A 24464-nucleotide genomic window follows, 5' to 3' on the forward strand; every position below is an offset into this window, starting at 1 on the left:
ATTCACATGTTCACGGTGACAAAACAAATCAAACAAGGGAAGAAAATCCATGGGCCGGAGAGATGGCTCAGGAATTAAGGGCATTGGCTGCTCTTGCAGAAGACCTGAGTTTGAATCTTAGCATCCACAGAGTGGTTCACAGCCACCTGTAACTCCTGTTCCAGTGGACTTGATACCCTCTGACCTCCACAGGAACCAGACACATACATAGCAGACAGACATTTGTGCATGGCAAAACACCCATGCAATAAATGTAGATGCAGATATAAAACTTGGAAAAAACTTTGTCTATGGCCATCCTGCCCAGACTGTGCTTAATCTTGTCTGATCTTGGAAGCTAAGCAGGGTCAAGCCTAGATAGTACTTGGATGGGATACCACTTGGGAATACAGGGTGCTCTATGCTTAATAACAAACACAAAACCAAACATTTTATGCTCTTTCATGATTCATGTGTCCTTTCCTCAGTCAACACCAATTACTACCCCCTATATTCTTTCTAAGCCAAGACTATAGACATAGTTACACATGTTTACATATATACATGGGAAATATAGAGGAAATGCAGTGTCTTCATATCAAATGATTATCCTTGACAACATTTCATTTAAAGAAAAAAAATGTTTTGCAGGAATTCTAGTTCCTCCGGGGTCTGCATTTCTTTTCTTTAGGGTTTTGTTTGTTTGTTTGTTGGGTTTTGGGGGGTTTTTTTTTGGTTTTGGTTTTGGTTTTGTTTTGTTGTTTTGTTTTTCAAGACAGAGTTTTTCTGTGTAGCCCTGGCTGTCCTGGAACTCACTCTGTAGACCAAGCTGGCCTCGAACTCAGAAATCCACCTGCCTCTGCCTCCCAAGTGCTGGGATTAAAGGCATGCGCCGCCACTACCTGGCCTGGGTCTGCCTTTCTTAAAATCAAAATAAATGATCTAGGTTGTACAGGATGCTCAAATATTTATTCTGCTTATTAATGCACTACTTCAAAGTAATCAATCACATGACAACTGTACCTAACCACTCAGTGAGACACAGAACCTCCCATCTTTAGGAATAAAAACCTAGTGGGACTCACACAGGGTGTGCTTGATTTGACAAGGCTATATACACTTCTCAAGATGTAAAAGTTTAAAAAATGTTTTATGCTCATGAATGGTTTGCCCACATACATTCCTATGTAACCACAAATATCCTCAGAGGCCAGAGGAAGGCACTGAAACCCCTGAAATTGGAGTTACAGAAGGTTTTGAGCCACCATCTGAGTGTCGGGAATAAGACCCAGACTCTCTGGAAGAGCAGCAAGTACTATTAGTTGCTGAGACATCTGCCAAGCCCCAGAAGGAATTCATTGCTCTTGGACATTATAGGCTAGGATCCTCATACAATGGAAAAATATTTGTCTTTTAAGTTCGCGTCATCTCACTTATTATACTTCCCATGTCTATCCATTTTTCAACTGATTTCATAATTTCTTCTTTCATTATAACTGGTTATAATCCAGTGTTTATATGTACCACACCCTCAGTATTAGAACTCATTTTCTTATACTGTAATGTAGTGCCCATTGAGCAGTCTTTCTCCATCCCTTCCATCCTCCTCTCCCCAGGGTGTTCTCACTGCTTCTAAGACACAAATTCCCTAAGTGTCTTTGGGATTTTAATTAAGTACTCCTTAGAAGTGGACTCCCAGGGCCGGGCCTGGTGGCACACACCTTTCATCCCAGCACTTGGGAGACAGAGGCAGGTGGATTTCTGAGTTCGAGGCCAGCCTGGCCTACAGAGTGAGTTCCAGGACAGCCAGGACTCCACAAAGAAACCTTGTCTGGGAGAGGGAGAGAGAGAGAGAGAGAGAGAGAGAGAGAGAGAGAGAGAGAGAGAGATCATTGGCCACATTTTTACTGACTCTGAGTCAAATTGCTTCCACTTGTTGTTGATTTTTTTTTTTTTTGGAGTTCCTGATAGTCCAGATGGTATTTCTTTATAATGTACATGACTTTATAGGTAGCCTCCTTTCCTAATGGGTAATCAGTCAGACAAGTTGAATGCCATGGGAGTCCACTTCTCTCTCTCTCATAGAAATACTTTGTCTAGATTACTGACCAGTTCTGGAGATGGATGGGAACCCAACAAAGTAAGTATATTAAATCACAGAACAACAGCTCCAAACTCTTAACAGTAGTTAAAGCGACAGGTGCCCTGCCAGAATATTTTACCACAAGATTTTTAAAAAGCCTGTGTCCGATCTCTTCCTAATTATCTTTTCCTGTTGGGCTTGGGACTGTCCCTGAAGGGTCAGGATCTCACACAGGTGTCGCAGACATTTGACTTATCAGCTTTACCTCTCAAACCGCAGCCAAGCTTCCTCACTGTATGAGACTTTGTGGAACCATTGAGCTGACTTAGCCCATCATTTCATGACACGAACCTCAATGGCCCTGCCAGCACCTGTCTCTCTTCTCATAGAGGGCACCACTCGGCTCACTCCACCTATAGCACCTCTCTTGTGCTTATCAAGGGGAAATGATGATAAAGAAATGAAATTTTTTCCAAGACAGGGTTTCTCTGTGTAGCCCTGGCTGTCCTGGAACTCACTTTGTAGACCAGGCTGGCCTTGAACTCAGAAATCTGCCTGCCTCTGCCTCCCGAGTGCTGGGATTAAAGGCGTGATTTTCTTATAATTTACCATGCAGCTAGGATCTCCTACACCCTTAATGATCCAATATCCACAGCTTGCAAATCTCTATGCCTTCAATTAATATTTTTAAGACATGGTTTCAATGAACCCAGACAGACTCACTGTGAATCTGAGGACAGCCCCTACACTGATTTTAGCTGGTCTTTGCTACTTTGTGGGTCTTACCACCTTTCATTCCTCTGGTTTCACCACCTAATACTAGATAGCAGAGAAACAAGAATCGAGGGGAAACAGATCCCTAAATGTAATTTTTCCCTTTTGTTGCTTATATGGCCATAGCTATTTAACAACCTGCAACCAACCTCCCTAAGTGACCTAGAACTACATACCATGCCTCTCAGGGCTCCAGCATTTATGTACTCTTTGAAAAAGTTCCTGGAATTTCAGATACCACACAACTGCATAAATGAGCTGCATCTGGCAAAACTGTGCTGCTGCTAGAGCATGAGACAAATCACAGTCAGGTGCTGCAGACAGCATGAAGCAGCACTACATTCCTTACACGTGGGATTACCGTGAGAGCACATTCTTATACTGTTCCTGTATTCTCTAAAGAACCCCGAATGCCAGAATTCTTTAAAAATGTCAGTACATCATGTCCTACAGTATCTGCTTCCCAAGTTCTGAGATTACAGATGTGATCTAACATTGCTGATTAAAAGAAAAAGTATTGGGTCAGGACTCTCAAGACCAAGTTTTCAGACCAAATTCTCGGCACAAAGGAAATTTATTTGCCACAGAATGGCATAGGGCAGGGAAAGGGAACAAACAAGGAGATAGAAAATGAGTGAGAAGGGGAAGGGGGGAAGGAGAGGGGAGAAAAGGGGCAAGAAGCAAGGGGTTTTTGTGTGGTACTGGGTTGGGCACAAAAAGCTATCTCAGGATAGAGAGGAGACATGGCACATAGGCCAATGGTGGTTTATAAAGGTTCAAGGGGAAACCCTGTGTTAAGATGGGTTATTTAATCTTAATTGGGTTACGTTAGGTGAGCCAGTGGGGGCTTTTGATTGCTGAACTTCAGTACTTTGATAGCTATTCCCTGGAAGTCAGCTTCAGGAGGAGATATTGGCCAAATGAGGGAATAGATCTTTGAGGGCTAGCTACAGGGATGTAATCTAATGGATTTGAGCAAGGCAGAAGGAATGGGGGAAAAGGGCAAGGTCTTCCAGTGTCATGCTAGCCACATGTGAACTAACTAGAGTCCCTTCACTCACATGATACAATGACGAGGAAGGAACCTCACACTCAATGCATGCCAGGCAAACACCAAATAAGCCATGTTTTCAGCCCCAATTAATTTGGGGAACCTTCCAGAATCCACCAGAGACCTGGAAGTTGAGACACTCTCAGAACTCAAAGGGAGGGACCTTAGATGAAATGCCTGACAATAAGGAGAAGGAACTTATAGAACCCACCTCCAGCAGGAAGACAGGACATCAAGTGAGGGAGGGGCCATCCCACAGTCACAACTCTGACCCATAATTGTTCCTGTCTGAAAGAATTACAGGGATGGAAATGGAGAGGAGCCTGAGGAAAAGAAGGCCCAGTGACCGGCCCAAAGTGGGGTCCAGCTCAAACGGAGGTCCCAAGGCCTGACACTGTTACTGAGGCTATGGAGTGCTTACAAACAGGGACCTGGCATGACCACACCCTGAAAGACCCAACAAGCTGAGTCAGATGCAGATATTTGCACCTAAGCAATGGACAGAAGCAGCTAACCCCTGTTGTTGAATTAGGGAAGGCTGAAAGAAGCTGAGCAGGTTGATCCTGTAGGAGGACCAGCAGTCTTAATAAATCTGGACCCCCAAGATCTCTCAAACACTGGACCACCAAACAGACAACATATACCAGCTGATATGAGGCCAATCAACACACATACAGTAGAGGACTTACAGGTCTGTGTTCATTCAGAGATGATGCACCTAACCCTCAAGAAACAGGAGGCCCCAGGGAGTTTAGAGGTCAGGTTGGGTGGGTGGTGGGGGTTGGGGGATGGGGGGCATGCATGTGGAGATGGTGTGGGGAGAAGGTATGGGATGTGGAACAGTAGGAGGGTAGACGGGAGGAGGGGATAAAATATGGAATGTAAAAAAAAAATAATTGTTTTTATAAATGAGCATTGACTCCTTTTGAACAAATTCTTTTTCTTTCACCCAATTTAGAGTTGGAAGACAGAGAGGTTTATTTTTTCTTAATTTATTTTGGGACAAGATTTCACTGGGTAACCTTAGCTGGGCTGAAACTAACTACAGAGACCAGGCTAGCCTAAACCTCAGAGAGATCTTCCTGCCTCTGCCCCTGAAGTACTGAGCCTGAAGGTGTGTTTCACCAGGTCCAGCCTATTACATTTTTTTTTATTTGCAGGTGGGTGCGTGCATGTGAAGTCCAGGGGAAAGCTTGTGTGAATTCTGTTTCTCCTTCCATCAAGTGAGTCCCCCAGATGGAACTCAGATAGCAGAGTTGGTAGTAAACCCCTTTACTAGCTGAGCTATCTCATCAGCCCAAAGTTAAAATAGACACTTAAAGGAAAGAAACATTGAGTATACAATCTCTATAAACTAGCATGCTTTTCATTAAAAATTCTTCCTTGTAACAACAAAAAGAAAGATAATGTTATTCCTGGAGTCCCTACTTCTTGTCACTCCTCTAAATAAGTAAGATTTCCATTGAGAAACTATACACTGACTTTGCAGTTAATTTTATGGACATGTATAAAATACTGAATTAGGAACAAAGGTTTACTCATGGCTCTGTAGACCATCAGTAAAACATTGAATAGAGAAAGGACACAGAGAGAAGACATTTCACAAGAGGAAAGGAGTTCCTTACTCAGTCTGAACTTGGTCCCATGGGCTGGTACTTATCAAAGGACCACTGTGAGAGAATAAGAATGAAGAAAAAGCCATGCTAGCTGTTTGATTGGCTGTAGACTCTCTCCATTTCATTGGCTGCTGTGGCTCTATCATTGGACACAGGCTTTGTCAAAATATTTCACCTGTGCTCTTAGGTCCCAAGTGTAAATGATCAGCACTGAGCTGTATCCTGGAAACTCTCATGATACTAGTAATTCTATCATCAGTATTATGACACTGAAACATTAGAATAACCCCAGGACCTGCCTGAACAGCCTTCTGCTCTCAATGAGGGAGGCTGGTCATGTGATCCATTCTGCTTATAATCTGAATCAGATGATTTCCTTTATTTTGTGACATTTCCCAAGGAAAAGCAAGTAGCTCTGGATTTTAAGAGCAGATCTTTGTGAGTCAAGTGAATGGTGGTTGTTGACTGACTGATTACATTTTCAAAGCACAGCAGCTGTCATCTCCGGGTGTCTAACAGCACCGTGAGTTTCTCTTGCATCTTTAACATCAAGGGGAAGCTGATGATGTGTGCAAGGGTCTTCTCACAAAGGCACCACACAATCTGATCAGCCTGCATTAGCAATAACATTATTATCTCTGGTTTTCAAAGTACTTAACATCACCAGATAGGAGGCTGGAGTTAGGCAGACAGCTGCCTGCTCAACACAAATGTTAACAATTTTCCCATGGTTCCCTACAGCAGGGGTTCTCAACCTTGCTAATGCTGAGTACACTTAAAAACGGTTTCTTATGAAGTGATCCCACAGCCATAAAATTATTTCATTGCTACTGTAAGTTTGCTCTTATTATGGGTCACAAGGCAAATATCTATGTTTACTGGTAATCTTAGGTGGCCCCTGGGAAAGGGTCATTTAACCCCCACATAGTTTTCTAACAAATACTGAGATGTGTCTCAGTTTTACCTAGTGAAATAGAGCTTAAATACTTCTGAGCACTTCCTTTCCAAGATCTTCTTCACCATCCAACTCCTTATTCCTCCCTTGAAATTCTAACCTGATTTCCTCACTTTCTATTTCTAAATGGTGCTTAGCTGTGTCACAGATGACACATTATAAAAAGTGTCTTGGTGCCTTTTTAAAGTATGGTGTTATATTTATTTATTGGTAGTCATGCACATTCAACGGTACGCGTGTGTAGGTGAGAGGACATGATGGAGGAGTCAGTGCTCTCCGTCCACAACATAGGTCCCAGGGACTGAACTCAGGTTGTCATGCTTGGTGTCAAGCCCTTTCCCATCTTGAGTTATCTCACTAGTTCCTTGTCTTCTGTCTTTCATTTTTTACTTGTAGTGACTTATGAGCTGTTAAGATAGTTGAGTGTATTGAACAGTTGCTGTGAAAAGCTAACAACTTGAGTTCGATCCCCAGAACTGTCATAAAAGGTGGATGAAAATACCTCATCCCAAATTATCCTCTGACCCCCATGTATGTGTGTGTCATTGCACAGGTACCTGCATATACCCAATAGCAAATAAATAAATAGGTAATTAAGTCATCAATTGTAGTGTCTGATAGGTGCTGTGGAATTCTGAAGAGATTAAAGGTGGATAGCTCTGTGCCCTATTTGTCATTCCTGTGGCCAAGTGCAATATCTGAACTTCCTCCTGTAGTTAATGACTATTTTAATGATAATAATGGTGTTGATTATAAGTATGGCCATGGAGAAGAAGATGCTGAAGATGACAACAGGGATGTAAAGGATGACAATAATGAAGGAAGTTAGTATGTGTTTTGCTCTTCTAAATATAAAGATTTAACATGACTGTACATACAGCATATATACATCAGCTTCTCATGGAAGACCCAGAGAAATTTAATCTCAATCCAGTCTCGTGGACTGTTTGAGAATGCTTCTTGAGAAGACCTGGTAACGCTACTGAACACACATTATCCAGGACCGACATGGGATATGGTGTTGAGCCTGTTTCTATGGGTCAATCAGGAAGACTTCTCACACATGGCTCAGAAAGAAAGGAGAGGTGAGTGAGAATGGAGAGAAAGGGGACACATGGGGAAATGTCAGGTACAAGCCTTTGTCAAAGACAGGCTCTACCTCAGAGAAAAGGCTGGAAAAAAATTTGCAAGCAAATGGTCCCAAGAAACAAGCTGGAGTAGTCATTCTAATATCAAATAAAATCAACTTTCAAGCAAAAGTTACCAAAAAATGAGGAAGGACACTTCATACAAATCAAAGGAAAAAACTACCAAGATGAACTCTCAATTCTGAACATCTATGCCCCAAATGTGAGGGCACCCAAATTTGTAAAAGAAACACTACTAAAGCTCAAAGCACACATTGCACCTCACACAATAATGGTGAGAGATTTCAACATCCCATTCTCACCAATGGACAAATCATGGAAATAGAAACTAAACAGAGACACAGTGAAACTAACAGAAGTTATGAACCAAATGGATTTAACAGATATCTGCAGGCCATTTCACACTACAGCAAAAAATATATATACATTCTTCTCAGCACCTCATGGTACCTTCTCCAAAACTGACCATATAATTAGTCACAGAACAAGCCTCAACAGATACAAGAAGATTGAAATAATCCCACTCATCCTATCAGATCACCATAGGCTAAGGCTGGTCTTCAATAACAGCAAAAACAACAGAAAGCCCACACACACATGGAAGTTGAATAACTATCTACTCAATGATAACTTGGCCAGGGAAGAAATAAAGAAAGAAATTGAAGACTTTTTATAATTTAAGGAAAATGAAGGCACAACATGCCAAAACTTATGGGACACAATGGAAGCAGTGCTAATAGAAAAATTCATAGCTCTGAGTGCTTCCAAAAAGAAACTGGAGAGAGCACACACTAGCAGCTTGACAGCACAACTGAAAGCTCTAGACCAAGAAGAAACAAATACGCCCAAGAGGAGTAGACAGCAGAAAATAATCAAACTCGGGGCTGAAATCAACCAAATAGAAACAAAAAGAACTACACAAAGAATCAACCAAACCAGGATCTGGTTCTTTGAGAAAATCAACATGATAGATAAAACCTTAGCCAGGATAAACAAAAGGCACAGAAACAGTATCCAAATCAACAAAATCAGAAATGAAAAGGGAGAAATAACAACAGAAACTGAAGAAATACAAAAAATTCATCAGATCCTGCTACAAAAGCCTATACTCAAAAAACTGGAAAATCTGGATGAAGTGGATAATTTTCTAGACAGATACCAGATACCAAAGTTAAATCAGAATCAGATAACCATCTAAACAGCCCCATAACCTCTAAGGAAATAAAAATAGTCATGAAAAGTCTTCCAACCAAAAAATCCCCAGTACCAGAGGTTTTAGTGCAGAATTCTATCAGATCTTCAAAGAAGACCTAATACCCTTCAAATTATTCCACAAAATAGAAACAGAAAGAACAATGTAACAGTTGTGCTGATACATAAACCACACAATGACCCAACAAAGAAAGAGAACTTCAGACCAAATTCTCTTATGAATATCGATTCAAAAAATACTCAATAAAATTCTTGCAAACCAAATCCAAGAACACATGAAAACGATCATTCACTATGATCAAGGAGGTTTCATCCGAGGGATGCAGGTATGGTTCAATACACAGAAATCTGTCAATGTAATCCACTATATAAACTCAAAGAAAAAAAGCTATATGACCATTTCATTAGATACTGAGAAAGCATTTGACAAAATTCAAAATCCTTCGTGTTAAAAGTCTTGGAAAGATCAGCAATTCAAGGCCCACACCTAAACATAGTAAAAGCAATATACAGCAAACCAGTAGCCAACATCAAACTAAATGGAAAGAAACTCAAAGCAATCCCACTAAAATCAGGGACTAGACAAGGCTGCCCACTATCTCCCTACCTATTCAGTACAGTACTCAAAGTCCTACCCAGAGCAATTAGACAACAAAAGAAAGTCAGTAAGATACAAATTGGAAAGGAAGAAGTCAAGATATCACTATTTAAAGATGATATATTAGTATACTTAAGTGACCCCAAAAATTCCACCAGAGAACTCCTTCAGCTGATAAACAACTTCCTGAAAGTAGCTGGATATAAAATTAACTCAAACAAATCAGTGGCCTTTCTCTACTCAAAGGATAAATGGGCTGAGAAAGAAATTAGGGAAATGACACCCTTCACAATAGTCTCAAATAATATACAGTATCCTGGTGTGTGTGGCTCTAACCAAGCAAGTAAAAGATCTGTAAGACAAGAACTTCAAGCCTCTGAAAAAAGAAATACCATCCAGTGGGGGAAAAGACAGCATTTTCAACATATGGTGCTGATTCAACGGGCAGTCAGCATGTGGAAAAATGCAAATTGATCCATTCTTTTTTTTTTTCATTTTTATTGGTTATTTTATTTATTTACATTTCAAATGTTATCCCCTTTCCCAGTTTCCCCTCCACAAACCCTCTATCCCCTCTCCCTCCCCCTGCCTCTATGAGGGTGCTCCCCCACCAGCCAACCCACTCCTGCCTCGGTGTTCTAGCACTCCCCTACCCTGGGTCATCGAGCCTCCACCGGACAAAGGGGCTCCCCTCCCAGTGATGCCCAATAAGGCAATCCCGTACTACATATCAAGCTGGAGCCATACGTGGCCCCCATGTGTACTCTTTGGTTAGTGGCTTAGTTCCTCTGAGCTTTGGGGAGGGGTGTCTAGTTGGTTGATAATGTTTCTTCCCATGAGGTTGCAAACCCCTTCACCACGTACAGTCCTTACCCTAACTTCTCCATTTCGGTCCCTGCTCTCAGTCCAATATTTGGCTTTGTACATCCACATCTGTATTGGTCAGGCTCTGGCAGAGCCTCTCAGGGGACAGCTATACCCAGCTCCTGTCAGTAAGTGCTTCTTGGCATTAGCAAAAATGTCTGGGTTTAGTGTTTGCAGATGAGATGGATCCCTAGGTGAGGCAGTCTCTGGATGGCCTTTCCTTCAGTTTCTGTTCCATTCTTTGTCCCTGCATTTCTTTGATGTGATCTTTTTTCTTGAGTTTCATATGGTCTGTGAGTTGTGTCGTGGGTATTCCAAGCTTCTTTTTTACTAATATTCACTTATGAGTGAGTACATACCATATGTGTTCTTTTGTGACTGGGTCACCTCACTCGGGATGATATTTTCAATCTCCATCCATTAGCATGCAAATTTTTATGAAGTCATTGCATTTAGTAGCTGAGTAGTACTCCGTTGTGTAAATGTCCCATATTTTCTGTATTCTTCTGTTAAGGGACATCTGGGTTGTTTCCAGCTTCTGACTATTATAAATAAGGCTGCTATGAACATAGTGGGCATGTGTCCTTATTACATCTTGGAACATTTTCTGGGTGTATGCCCAAGAGTGGTATAGCTGGGTTCTCAGGTAGATCTATGTCCAGTTTTCTGAGGAACCACCAGATTGATTTCCAGAGTGGTTGTACCAGCTTACAATCCCACCAGCAATGGAGGAGTGTTCCTTTCTCCACATCCTCACCAGCATCAGCTGTCACCTGCATTTTTGATCTTAGCCATTTTGATTGGTGTGAGGTGTAATCTCAGGGTTGTTTTGATATGCATTTCCCTGATGACTAAGGATGTTGAACATTTCTTTAAGTGCTTCTCAGCCATTAGAGATTCCTCAGTTGAGAATTCTCTGTTTAACTCTGTACCCCATTTTTTAAATAGGGTTATTTGGTTCTCTGGAGTCTAACTTCTTGAGTTCTTTGTATATTTTGAATGTTAGACCTATATTGTATATAGGGTTGGTAAAGATCTTTTCCCAATTGGTAAGTTCCCATTTTATCCTATTGACAGTGTCCTTCGCTGTACAGAAGCGTTGCAATTTTATGAGGTCTATTTGTTAATTCTTGATCCTAGAGCATAAGCCATTGGTGTTCTGTTCAGGAAATTTTTCCCTGTGCCAATGTGTTCAAAGTTCTTTCCCACTTTCTCTGCTATTAGATTCATTCTATCTGGTTTTATGTGGAGTTCTTTGATCAACTTGGACTTGAGCTTTGTCCAGGAGACAAGAATGGGTCAATTTGCAGACTCGTGGAGAGTTAGAAATGATAACTAAATAGTCCTTGAAGTTTTGTATAGATAAACCCAGTCAATATTTGTGCCCTTCCCCCAGCCTTGAGCAGGCTAAATAGACCTTAAGTGTTTTCCACAGTTGGTCTTCCACCAACCTAAGTGGAGTCTTCCACCTTGCCACACCTGCAGTTTCCTACAGGAGCAGACTGTCTGCTGAGCTTGCTTTGCAACATAATCCAGCTAGAATAAAGGATGGGTCTGTGGGCTCTCCCTATATAAACACAGTGCTGAATGTTAAACTTTGAGCCTTGATCAGAAACTTCGTCTTGGCTACAGCCTTCTCTCGCTCCCCGCCCGCTCTCCCCCCCACACACACACCCTCCTTTTTCATTTCCAGCCCTCCTTTCAGGTGCCCACTTCAATCATGGCTGCTGGACAGCTACAAATATTTTATCTCCTGTCTTTGCACCTGTGGTGTATACCCTTAGCTCCTTCTTTATGACCTTCGGTTAAACCCCTTGGGATGTGCTTTAGGTTTTAGATGTCTGTTATCTCAGAAGCAATTAGATTTAATATTCCAATTCTGTTATAAAGGGGGCTAGAATATCTGTATCTGTTATCACCATTGCGAAGCGCTGGTGACTGGCATGCTGGTTGTTTCTGCAGAATAAACACGCTTTGTTCTTGCATACTCTGAATCTGGGGTCATCCTTCAGCAATTCTAGAATCCTAGTAGCTTCATATTTCTTCCCTGGATACACCACTGTTATATTAAGACTTCAAGAGTTCTGCCATTCATCAATGGAGTTCTGATAAATTAGCCTAACTCAAAGAAAACATTCCACTATATGATCACAAGTTCAAGATTTTAAGTTTCCTTGGGTTGTCTTTTAACCATACACATAAGATGTTTCCCATGCTAAAGCTATATGATCAATTATTATATTCACAAGGTCAAAAATTTATGTTTCTTTTTATTGTCTTGTAAATATAAACTTAAAAATGTTTCTCATTCTTCTAACTTTATGTGCATTCATTCATCTGGATAGAGGGGGAAGTCCCTCTTGCCCCTTCTGCTCCACAAAAGGTTTTTGTTTCCCTGAGCTGAACTTAAATACTGTTCGTGCTGTTAACAGATTTATCTCTTCTGTAAACTTACAAGGATTCTTCTAAGCCTCAGGAAACCCACTCGGGTCCACCTCTTGTGGACCAAATCTGGGTAAGCACCCCTGTCAGTCAAAATCCTAAGCCCCTCAACCTGTTGCATAATCCAGAGTGGGATTTCTCCCATTCCCTCCCTGCAACCACCAAGACCTAAGGGTTTCAAATGTACATCCAAGAAAACTTTTTTCTTCCTAAATGGATTTAACTTTATTTTCTGCCTCTAATATGTATATGTATTTCAGCATCTTGCCAAGTCCAAGTGTTTACTCAAAATCTACATTGAAGACAGCTCCAGAGAAGCAGCCCACAGATGATGTTGTTTGCTTGCACAGACATTTCTATTGGGCCTGTACCTTCCTACCCACAGATGGTTCCACAGACCCTTAAACAGCATTGAAACAGCCAGCTCTCTCGGGACCTCGATCCCAATTTTCTTAGGTCCCCCAAAGACAAAACCATCACCCCAAAGTCAGCACGAGGAACTAAAGATCACAACAACCCTATTCCTACCTCAGTATCACCTCTTCCTAGTTTCTCATTTTTTTTAATTAAACCAAAATGGAAGAACGTTAGCATTTCCTTGAGGCTCTGCCCAACAATTACCTAGCAGAAGTCAGATAAAACAGACAAGCTTGCTATAAAAACACTTCTCTCTCTCTCTCTCTCTCTCTCTCTCTCTCTCTCTCTCTCTCTCTCTCTCTCTCTCTCTGTGTCTCTCTCTCTCTCTCTCTCCCTTTTCCCTTCTCCCCTTATCTCTCTCCCTTTCTATCTTTCCTCTCTCTACCTACTCTCTCCTTCTCTTTCTTTTCCTGTGTCCCTGGCCAGCTTCTCCCCATCTCTTCTCTCTCTCTTTCTGTCCTTCTCTGTCCCCTTTCTTTCTCTGCCTCTACTCCCTTCCCCACACCCCTTCCCAGGTCCCAAATTAACTTCCTTTTATGCCTGTGGTATGTCTGATAACCTCAGGTGGATGTATCAGCATGGGCCCACTAAGGCACCCCCTCCCCCTGCATCATAGCACATTTTATAAAACACAGCATGAGTGACAGTGTAGCACTTTCTTTCCAGCATGGGGAGATCCTGTCCTGCCCAGTCTCCCCACCCCCATCTCTCCCCCACCACATCTCTCTCACACACGTACACACACATAGGTGTCCTATGTTGACTTCTCTGGATGCTGGACTCCAAACTATAAGCTGAAATGAACCCTTTCCTCCCCAAGTTGCTTGTGGTTGTAGTGTTTTATAATAAGAATAGAAATCTAATTAAGACGCACTATTGTTTTCTTTTAAATAGTTTATTTTTATTTTTATATGCCTGTATGCTGGTGTGGGGGAAGTGACAGATTCACTGGAGCTGGAGTTATAGATAGTTGTAAGCTTCCATGTGGGTGCTGGGAATTGAACGTAGGTCCTCTGGAAGAACAGCCAGAGCTCTTAACTACTGAGCCATCTTTCCATTATGCCGCCTGCCATTGCTTTTTTTAAAAAGGAAGATTTTTTTTATGTGTTCCCAGGCACTATTTATGTATTTATGTCTGTGCACATAAGCACATGAGGCTCAGGAGCTGGCGTTAACAGGAAGTTGTGAGGCACTGACCTGAGCCCTGGGAGCTGACCTTGGGTCCTCTTGAAGAGCAGTGTGCATCTTAAGCACTAGAAGCCTCTCCAGCCCCTTTGTTGCATTTTGTATGTGTGCTGCTAGGGACTGGACCCAGATTCAGTGCCTGTCTGGCAAACCACTGAGCTGGGTATGATGGCATATGCCTTTAACCCCAGCAAAAGTAGGGGATCTCTATGAGTTCAGGGCCATCCTGATCTACATAGCAAGTTCCAGGCCAGCTAGGGTGGCATAGTGAAACACTGTCTGAAAAAAAGAAAGAAAAGAAAAGAAAAGAGAGAGACAGAGAGACAGAGATTTGCTTTTTTTTTTTAAATCTGTATGTCTTCATGTTTCTGCAGAGGCCAGAGGAGGGTATTGGACCCCTGGAAGCTGGAGTTAGAATAGGTAAGTCTCCATACAAGGGTTCTGAGAACTGAACTTGTGTCATTCAGAAGAGCTGCAAGTGATCTTAATGATTGAGCCATCTCCCCCAAACCAGCTCTGTTGCAGTAAATAAAGCGTGAGCCAGAAGCTAAGATTTGGTGGAATCTGTTTGTCCAGAGTCTGATCCAGCCAGGTCATCATGAAGTCCACAAAGGTGGCAGGGAACGGCTGGATTCTAAAGTGCAGGTATCAAGGTCATGGAGTATGTGACCCAGGATGGCATGTCCAAACCTTCTGGGAAAAGAAGCTTGGCATGCATCAGGCTGACGGGTTGATCTTGCAGTAAAGACTACGGTTTGAATTCAGCAGTTTCTGTTAAACAAAGGGAGAAAGTGAGTCCCGTCTATTAAGTGTCCTCTGGTCTACGGGACTTGTCAGACTTGTCACCTGCGGTCCAGACAGCCTGAGGCTTTTACCCCTCTCCTCAGATATCCCTCCTTTTTCATTGCATTACAGTCATACTCGTATCTCTAGGAATAGCCTATGACCCTGCCCACTGGGACAGACAGAGTCTAAGGTGGCCCCACAGTGCCTCACCTCCTGATATTGGCACCATTATATAGTTCCCAGCCCTGATGAAAAGACCTGGATTTTGTATCTAATGAACAGGGCAAAGACCCCAGATGTAGGTGACTGCAAAGATACTGCGATCTATCCCATAAGATTTTTGCTTCTATTTGGCTTTGAATGAAACAAAAAAGCTGGGTGGTGGTAGTGCACACCTTTAATCCCAGCATTCAGGAGGCAGAGGCAGGTGGATCTCTGAGTTTGAGGCCAGCCTCACCTACAGAGGGAGTTCCAGGACAGCCAAGGCTACACAGAAAGACCTTATCTCAAAAACAACAACAACAACAACAACAACAACAACAACAATAACAATAACAGCAACAAGTGGGGAGAGAGACAGACAGAGACAGAGAGAGACAGAGAGAGAGAGAGAGAGAGAGAGAGAGAGAGAGAGAGACAGAGTGTTGCAGAGAGGGACACACAGGAAAAGGTCAAAGGCCACTTGACAATCAGTAAGAAACCAGGATCACACAGACTTGAACATGGATCCACCCCAAGTGGAGCCCCACTTGAAACCTCAGTGGTCACCAGTACCTCCATTCCAGCCTTGCAGGAGGCTTATGTGGAAGAGGTTGGGAGAGAAAGAGAGAGAGAGAGATTCAACAGGATCAGGATGGAGTAAAGGGGGCGAACAGACAGGTTTGGAAATGAACTAGATAACAAAGGAAATTAAACAGAACTGAAAAGAATCTTTTGTGGTAAGTGCATGTGTGTCCATGTGAATGCATGTGTGTACGTGTGAATGCATGTGTGTACATGTGAATGCATGTGTGTATGTGTGAATGCATGTGTGTGCATGTGAATGCATGTGTGTATGTGTGAATGCATGTATGTGTGAATGCATGTGTGTACATGTGAATGCATGTGTGTACCTGCACATATTTGTACCTGTGTAGGTGTGTGTGCATGTGTGTGCATGTGTGGGTGCATATGTGTGGAAGCTAGCACTCACCTCAGATGTTGTTCCTCAGGAATTGTCCACCTTGAGTGTTTTGATTGGGTTTGGTGTTATTGGTGTTACTTTATTTTATTTTTGAGACAGTCTCCCTGGTCTAGAACCTGTGATTCTGCAAGGCTGTCTGGCCAGCAAGCCTCAGGGTTCCACCGGACTTCTCCACCCCAGCAATGGGAGTCCAGCAACGCCATCATACTCAGCTCTTACGTGGGGGTTAGGACTGAACTATCTTCTCAGCCCCTACGATTGCGAAGGTTCTTAAAGAAAAACTCTGCTGGGTGTTTGTCCTACAGACTCCTCCGCAGAAGACAAAAGCTGCAGGTCTCTATCTACCAGAGATGGAGTGACACCAGAATACACAGCATCAGAATACCTCATAATTTGACTCTTCATTTCTGCCTGGTCCTGGGGGCACCAATGGCTGCTTCGGGATTTGGGGCAATGGCTTCCTGGAGCCCTCGGGAGCTGCGGAAGGTGGTTTCTTCTGCAAGTAAGAAGTCAAGTGAGAGCCATAGTCAAGATGGACCAGAAGAGGTCAACCTATACTCCTCAAGGACACAGAGAAGCCAGGCAGTAGTGGCACTCGCGAGGCCAGGGCACATGGATCTCTGTGAGTTTGAGGCCAGCCTGCTCTACATAGTGAGTTCCAGGACAGCCAGAGCTACATTAGAGACAGAACCTGTGTGAAAAGAAAAGGGGGGAGAATACACCCGGTTCAGGTTCTACAAAGAACCCCAAGTGGAGGAACAACTACAGCTCCCAACTCACTGCTCCTCTGTAACATGCTCACTCAGTCATTCTCTCTCTGTCCCTCCTTCAATTTTTCTTTCTCTCTCCCCCTCCTCCTCCCTCCTCCCTTCTCCCTCTCCCAACACCCCCCCAGTCATTTTCTCCTCCTAGATCAGCACCTTCCCCTCCTAACTTCCTCCCGACATCATGTTCCTCACCAGTTCCATTCCACTGCAAACCAGCCCCAAGGCCTGCTGGAAGGAACAACACAGCAGCCAAGATCCATGAATGAGATATGGATCCCTGTGTGGCCTTGGGCCATGATCTCCCCATCCCTGGAACTGCTTGCAGTGAGAAAGGTTTAGGCTGAATCAACTCTCAGCCTTGATAATCATAAAATCCTTTGGTCACATTTCCTACAGTTTCTTTAACGAGATGCAGCAGGACCAACCTACCTCATAGAACCTCTCTGGGGAGTCACATGGCGATGACCACATCTGGGGAAAAAATGGATGGGGAAGAAGTCATAGAGACTGTGGGCATGGCTCAGTGAGAGAACCCCTGCCCAGAATCCCCCAGTGAGGGGCTGGGGGCGTGGCTCAGTGGTAGAGCCCCTGCCCAGAATCCCCCAGTGAGGGGCTGGGGGCGTGGCTNAGTGAGGGGCTGGGGGCGTGGCTCAGTGGTAGAGCCCCTGCCCAGAATCCCCCAGTGAGGGGCTGGGGGCGTGGCTCAGTGGTAGAGCCCCTGCCTAGAATCCCCCAGTGAGGGGCTGGGGTGTGGCTCAGTGGTAGAGCCCTGCCTAGAATCCCCCAGTGAGGGGCTGGGGCGTGGCTCAGTGGTAGAGCCCTGCCTAGAATCCCCCAGTGAGGGGCTGGGGCATGGCTCAGTGGTAGAGCCCTGCCTAGAATCCCCCAGTGAGGAGCTGGGGGCGTGGCTCAGTGGTAAAAGCTAGTCTAGCAGGCTTAAGGCTGGGTTCAATCCCTAGCAATACACACACATATACATTTAGATGTATAGAAAAGGAGTGAGAAAAGACAGAAAAGAGGGGAGAGACATGGCTATGGTATCCTCTCATCCTAAGAGGTAGAAACATCCTGCTAGACTGTGGAAGGACCAGACATAAAGTATGTGAGCAGTGACAGTATCCAAGGAGCTCACCCACCTTCTTGCCTCTGGCCTCTCCTTCAGGCTTCGGGGTATTGTCATACACAGTCTTTGGTTTATCTAGAGAAAGAAAACCACATCCCAGAGCAAAAGTTAGGGTGAGATATAAGGACAGGGTGCTGTGTTTCTAGAATGTTCCCTCATCCTCAGGACTTTCCTCCCATCATGTCTCAGGTAAGACAGACCATTTAGTGATAGAGAGGAAGACCTAAGTTGTGATCATGAGCTGTGGGTGGCCTGCCACAGCCTCACTCCTTAGCCTTCATGAAGCTGTTTCTCTTCTGTAAAATGGAACTGAGACCCAGGCACCTAGCTACTGGCCTGTAGTCCTAGCTACTCTGGAGACCGAGGCCGGAAGGTTACAGCTTAAATCCTTTCTGGGCTATCACACCAAGTTCAAGGCTACATGGACATCTTGAAAGACCCTGTTTCAAGATGAAAAGTAAAATGTTTTATTTTATTTATTTATTTATTTATTTATTCATTTATTTTGGGCTTTGGTTTTTGGTTTTGTTGTTGTTGTTGTTGTTGTTTTGTTTTGTTTTGTTTTGTTTTTTGAGATGGGATTTCTCTGTGTCTGGTCTACAGAGTGAGTTACAGGACCCCCAAGGCTACAGAGGAAAAACATTGTCTTGAAAAAAAAAAAGTTTAAAAAAATCAGAGATTAAAAGCACTTGCTACTGCTCTTTTAGAGGACCAGAATTTGGTACCCAGCACTCATGTCAGTTGGTTCTAGCTCCAGGAGAGTGGATACCCTCTTTTAGGCTCTTCTAGAACCTTCTTCACTCTTGTGTGCACATACTCACACAAGACACACACATATATCCATAACATAAAAGTAATAAAAACAATCTTTTGGTTAATAGGGCTGGGGTATAGCTCAGTTGTCGATAGCTTGCCTAGCATGTATCCAGAATGCTATGGATTGCCCTGGGGTTGTTTGTATTTTGATGCTAATTCCACTTCCCCAAGAGGGGTTGTCTCAGAAAAGGAGTGAATGGTGTACTCGGGTGACTTCATGTGAACCTCCCCATTTTAACTTTAAAATAAAGGCTAGAGCGGTGGAAGGGAAATGTGGAGCTAAAAGTTTGAGGGGGTAGAGGGGAGGAGGAGGAGGGGAGATGAGAGGAAGGAGAGAGAGGAAGACAGAAGAGGAGGTAAGAGGAAGATGAAGCAGAAGCACGTGGCCTAGAGAAACTACAAGGGATTTCATAGACAAGGAATATAGTAGTATAGTGGTGTAATTGCCCAATCTAGGCATGCAGCTTGTATTCATATTAATTGAGTTGTGTTTTACTTGCACAGGCTTATTGGAGCTGGCCAAGGTGTCAAATGCCTGTAATCACAGCACTCAGAAGACAGAGGCAGAGCTCTCTGTGAGTTCAAGGCCAGCTTCATCCACCATGGTGACTTCCAGGATAGCCAGAGTACACAGTGATATCTTGTCTCAAAGAGAGTGGAGAGGGTTGGGGAAGAGAAGAAATGCACACATACACACACAATTGAAAAAAGAATGGGCTCAGAGCATGTCTAGAGTTCACCAGACTGGGTATGGGAGGGAGGGGAGAGAGAAGAGAAAGAAAAGGTGGAGGATGGGAAGGGAAAGAGTAGAAAGGGAGGGAGGGAGAGAGAGAGAGAGAGAGAGAGAGAGAGAGAGAGAGAGAGAGAGAGAGAGAGGGAGGGAGGGAGAGGTTAATAGTAGTGCATCTCAGGGAGGACAAAGCTCCCCTGGAACCCGACAGTGACCTGGGCTAAGCCGGGAGGAGAGTCCTAGGCTTCCCATAGCAGCTCCCACCCACCCCTCACCCACTGCAAGAACACAGACTGTGGAGCCACTTACTGTGCCTGGACTCCGGGGTGCTCTGCGTCACAGAGGTTGGTGGTATGGTATTAGAGCTCCTTGTATCACTGGCTGATCTCCTGCGGGTCCTGAAACACATATCCCTCATAACCTCATGGGGCAGGTTCTGGCCAGTTTCCATAGGCACTGTCACATTCCTTACCCCCATCCCCTTGTTTTTCTGCTCTTGGACAATGACTCAAAATACTCTGAATTCCCAGGGTGCACAGACAGCATTCAACACCATGGACAGCAGCCACGGCTACTTGCCCCTGCCAGCCCTTCCAAATCTCTCACTTATTACCATCTGTCCTTTGTGCTGTAGAGGAAGTAGCCCAGTCCTATCGCCAAAGCAATGGCAACCAGGATCCCGATAACGATGCCAGCAATGGCTCCAGGAGACATAGAGGATGACTGGAGACCTCGGCCAAGAGATAAAATCAAGACTAAGCGGGGGAACACTCTCTTCCTATCCCCAGCTCCAATCCAGAGTTTCTGGCTTCTTTATCTTCACTTACTGAGGAACTCGTTTTCCAGCCATTGGGACTCAGCAATTGACAGTGTGAGTGGTATCCTCCCCAGAGCACACTGGCTTGGGTTTGAATGCCCCACCTCTGTGACACTGGGCACACTAATCAACCTCTCTGTGCATCAACTATGTCTTCAGTTGATGGAGCAAGAATTGATCAGTATGTAACTGGTTATTTGGATGGGTCAATGCATGGAGTGAGGAACAGGATTTTGATAACAGAAATTTGGATGCCCCTCAGATAAAGTCCATTGACTCTCTAAGGCAGTGTGACTCTGAGCAGATAAATTCACTACAGAACTGAACTTTCTTATTGACAATGAGGAAAATGATACCCACTGTAGAGGATGCTAGAGGGATGAGAAGAGACTGCACCTAGTCGTGCCTGATGTGGAACAGCTGATTCCACAATGGCCTGATGCTTGCCCATCCATTTCTGTCTAAGCCTTTTGCAGGGGGATGATGGCTCAGGGTTTGAGGAAGTGGCCCTGGTTTGTTGAGTATTAAGATAGATCTTTCTGGGGACATGTCTGTCAGTCTGTCTTTCTGTCTGCCTGTCAGTCTCTGTGTATGTGTGTGAGAGAGAGAGAGAGAGAGAAAGAGAGAGAGAGAGCTCTATTTCGAACACATCGCTGCTGATTCATGCCCCCAGTTCACTAGAGTCCAGGCAGGCACTCTATAGCCCAGAAATATCAAGAAGATTGGTGTTGGCGTCTCCCACCTCCACTAATCACTCTCCCCCAAAACACCAGCCCCCTACAGGCCCATAGGCATACCAGAGAGTTGCTGTGTTTCCACCGCCTACCGAGAGGACCACCTCAGATCTCCCAGAATGCAGCATCCTTGGACCACCTACGTCAACAGACACTCATCCCCGCCTACAATCCTCATACCCGCCTACGATCCCTTGGACCCACCTACGATCGGACAACTTCAAAAGACTAAAAGAGGGGGCTGGGATTTTTTTCATGTTACTTAAACGGAGTCCGGTTATTAAAAATCGAGCCTTGATCAGAGTCTTGTCTAGACTCAATTTCCTTTCGCAGCCTATTCCCTTTTAGGATATTCCTGCCCTTCAGGACGAACCCAGACCGGAGTGTTTCTGCGGGTGGGCGGGAACACTCAAATTGGAATAATCTCAAGATCCCTATCAGATCACCACCGACTAAGGCTGATCTTCAGTAGCAACAAAAAACAACACAGAACGCCCACATACACATGGAAGCTGAACAATGCTCTACTCAATGATAACTTGGTCAAGGAAAAAAAAAAAAAGAAATTAAAGAAATTTTAGAATTTAAGAAAAATGAAGGCAAAACATACCAAAACATATGGGACACAATGAACACAGTCCTAAGAGAAAAACTCATAGCCCTGAATGCCTCCAAGAAGAAACTAGAAAAAGCATACACTAGCAGCTTGACAGCACACCTAAAAGCTCTAGAACAAAAAGAAGCAAATACACCCAAGAGGAGTAGATAGCAGGAAATAGTCAAACTCAGGGCTGAAATCAACCAAGTAGAAACAAAAAGAGCTATAGGAAGAATCAACCAAACCAGGAGCTGGTTCTTTGAGAAAATCAACAAGATAGATAAACCCTTAGCCAGACTAACCAGAGGGCACAGAGACAGTATCCAAATTAACATCAGAAATGAAAAGAGAGATATAACAACAGAAATCAAGGATATTCAAAAAATCATCAGATCCTAGTACAAAAGGCTATACTCAACAAAACTGGAAAATCTGGTGAAATGGACACTTTTCTAGATAGATACCAACTACCAAAGTTAAATCAGGATCAGATAATCCATCTAAACAGTCCCATAACCCCTAAAGAAGTAGAAGCAGTTACTAAATGACTCTCAACCAAAAAACAAAAAAAAAAAAACAAAAAAACAAAAAACAAAAACCCAGGACCAGATGGGTTTAGTGCAGAATTCTATCAGACCTTCAAAGAAGACCTAATACCAATACTCTTCAAACTATTCCACAAAATAGAAATAGAAGGAACACTACCCAATTGGTTCTATGAAACTACAATTATGCTTACACCTAAACTACACAATGACCCAACAAAGAAAGAGAGTGTCAGACTAAATTCCCTTATGAATATCAATCCGAAAAATATTCAATAAAATTCTTACAAGCCGAATCCAAGAACACATCAAAACAATCATCCATCACGATCAAGTAGGCTTCATCCCAGGGATGCAAGGATGGTTCAATATAAGGAAATCCATCAATGTTATCCACTATATAAACAAACTGAAAGAAAAAAACTACATGATTATCTCATAGATGCTGAGAAAGCATTTGGCAAATTTCAACACCCATTCATGATAAAAAGTCTTGGAAAGATCAGGAATTCAAGGCCCATACCTAAACATAGGAAAAGTAATATACAGCAAACCAGTGGCCAACATCAAACTAAATGAAGAGAAACTTGAAGCAATCTCACTAAAATCAGGGACTACAAGACTGTCCACTATCTCCCTGCCTATTCAATATAGTACTCAAAGTCCTAGCCAGAGCAATTAGACAACAAACGAAGGTCAAAGGGATACAAATTGGAAAGGAAGAAGTCAAAATATCACTATTTGCAGATGATATGATAGTATACTTAAGTGACCCCAAAAATTCCACCAGAGAACTCCTAAACCTGATAAACAACTTCGGCAAAAGTGGCTGTATATAAAATTAACTCGAACAAATCAGTAGCCTTCCTCTATTCAAAGGATAAACAGGCTAAGAACGAAATTAGGGAAACAACACCCTTCACAATAGTCACAAATAATATGAAATACCTTGGTATGACTCTAACTAAGGAAGTGAAAGATCTGTATGACAAGAACTTCAAGTCTCTGAAGAAAGGAATCAAAGAAGATCTCAGAAGATGAAAAGATCTCTCATGCTCATGGATTGGCAAGATTAATATAGTAAAAATGGCCATCTTGCCAAAAGCAATCTACAGATTCAATGCAATCCCCATCAAATTCCAATTCAATTGTTCATAGAGTTATAAAGAGCAATTTGCAAACTCATTTGGAATAACAAAAAAAAAAAAACCAGGATAGCGAAAATTATTCTCAACAATAAAAAAGCCTCTAGGGGAATCACCATCCCTGACCTCAAGCTATATTACAGAGCAATAGTGATAAAAACTGTATGATATTGGTACTGAGACAGGCATGTAGACCAATGGAATAATAAAGAACCCACACACCTATGGTCACTAGATCTTTGACAAAGGAGCTAAAGCTATCTAGTGGAAAAAAGACAGTAATTTCAATAAATGGTGTTGCTTCAACTGGTGGTCAGCATGAAGAAGAATGTACATGGATCCATTCTTATCTCCTTGTACAAAGCTCAAGTTCAAGTGGATCAAGGACCTCTACATAAAACCAGATACACAGAAACTAAGAGAAGAGAAAGTGGGAAAGAGCTTCAGACATGTGGGCACAGGCAAAAATTTCCTGAACAGAACACCAATGGCTCAGGCTCTAAGATCAACTATAGACAAATAGAATATCATAAAATTGAAAAGCTTCTGTAAGGCAAAGAACACTGTTGATAGGACCAAATGGCAACCTACAGATTGGGAAAGTATCTTTACCAATCCTACATACAATAGAGGACTAATACCCAATATCTACCAAGAACTCAAGAACTCAAGTCTTCAGAGAACCGAATAACCCTATTAAAAATGGGGCAGAGGCAGGTGGATTTCTGAGTTTGAGGCCAGCCTGGTCTACAAAGTGAGTTCCAGGACAGCCAAGGCTATACAGAGAAACCCTGTCTCAAAAAAAATTGGGGTACAGAGCTAAACAAAGAATTCTCAACTGAAAAATCTCTAATGGCTGAAAATCACTTAAAGAAATGTTCAACATCATTAGTTAT

The 24464-nt window shown here is 43.1% G+C and overlaps 1 protein-coding gene across 1 annotated transcript in view; it reads right to left on the reverse strand.

Moving 5' to 3' along the window:
* Positions 1-14676: 14676 nt before the first annotated feature.
* Positions 14677-24464, reverse strand: part of Ceacam20 (carcinoembryonic antigen related cell adhesion molecule 20) — a gene marked incomplete at its 5' end in the record, with an annotated part of 18893 nt that continues 9105 nt past the window's right edge. The window contains 6 exons of the mRNA XM_021189202.1: positions 14677-15095; positions 16679-16789; positions 17490-17531; positions 18197-18258; positions 20039-20127; positions 20343-20460. Of these exons, the coding sequence (XP_021044861.1) occupies positions 15042-15095; positions 16679-16789; positions 17490-17531; positions 18197-18258; positions 20039-20127; positions 20343-20460 (476 nt within the window). The remainder of the gene's footprint in view (positions 15096-16678; positions 16790-17489; positions 17532-18196; positions 18259-20038; positions 20128-20342; positions 20461-24464) is intronic.

Source organism: Mus pahari, unplaced genomic scaffold (assembly GCF_900095145.1).
Source record: "Mus pahari unplaced genomic scaffold, PAHARI_EIJ_v1.1 scaffold_6396_1, whole genome shotgun sequence".
NCBI classification, from domain to species: domain Eukaryota; kingdom Metazoa; phylum Chordata; class Mammalia; order Rodentia; family Muridae; genus Mus; species Mus pahari.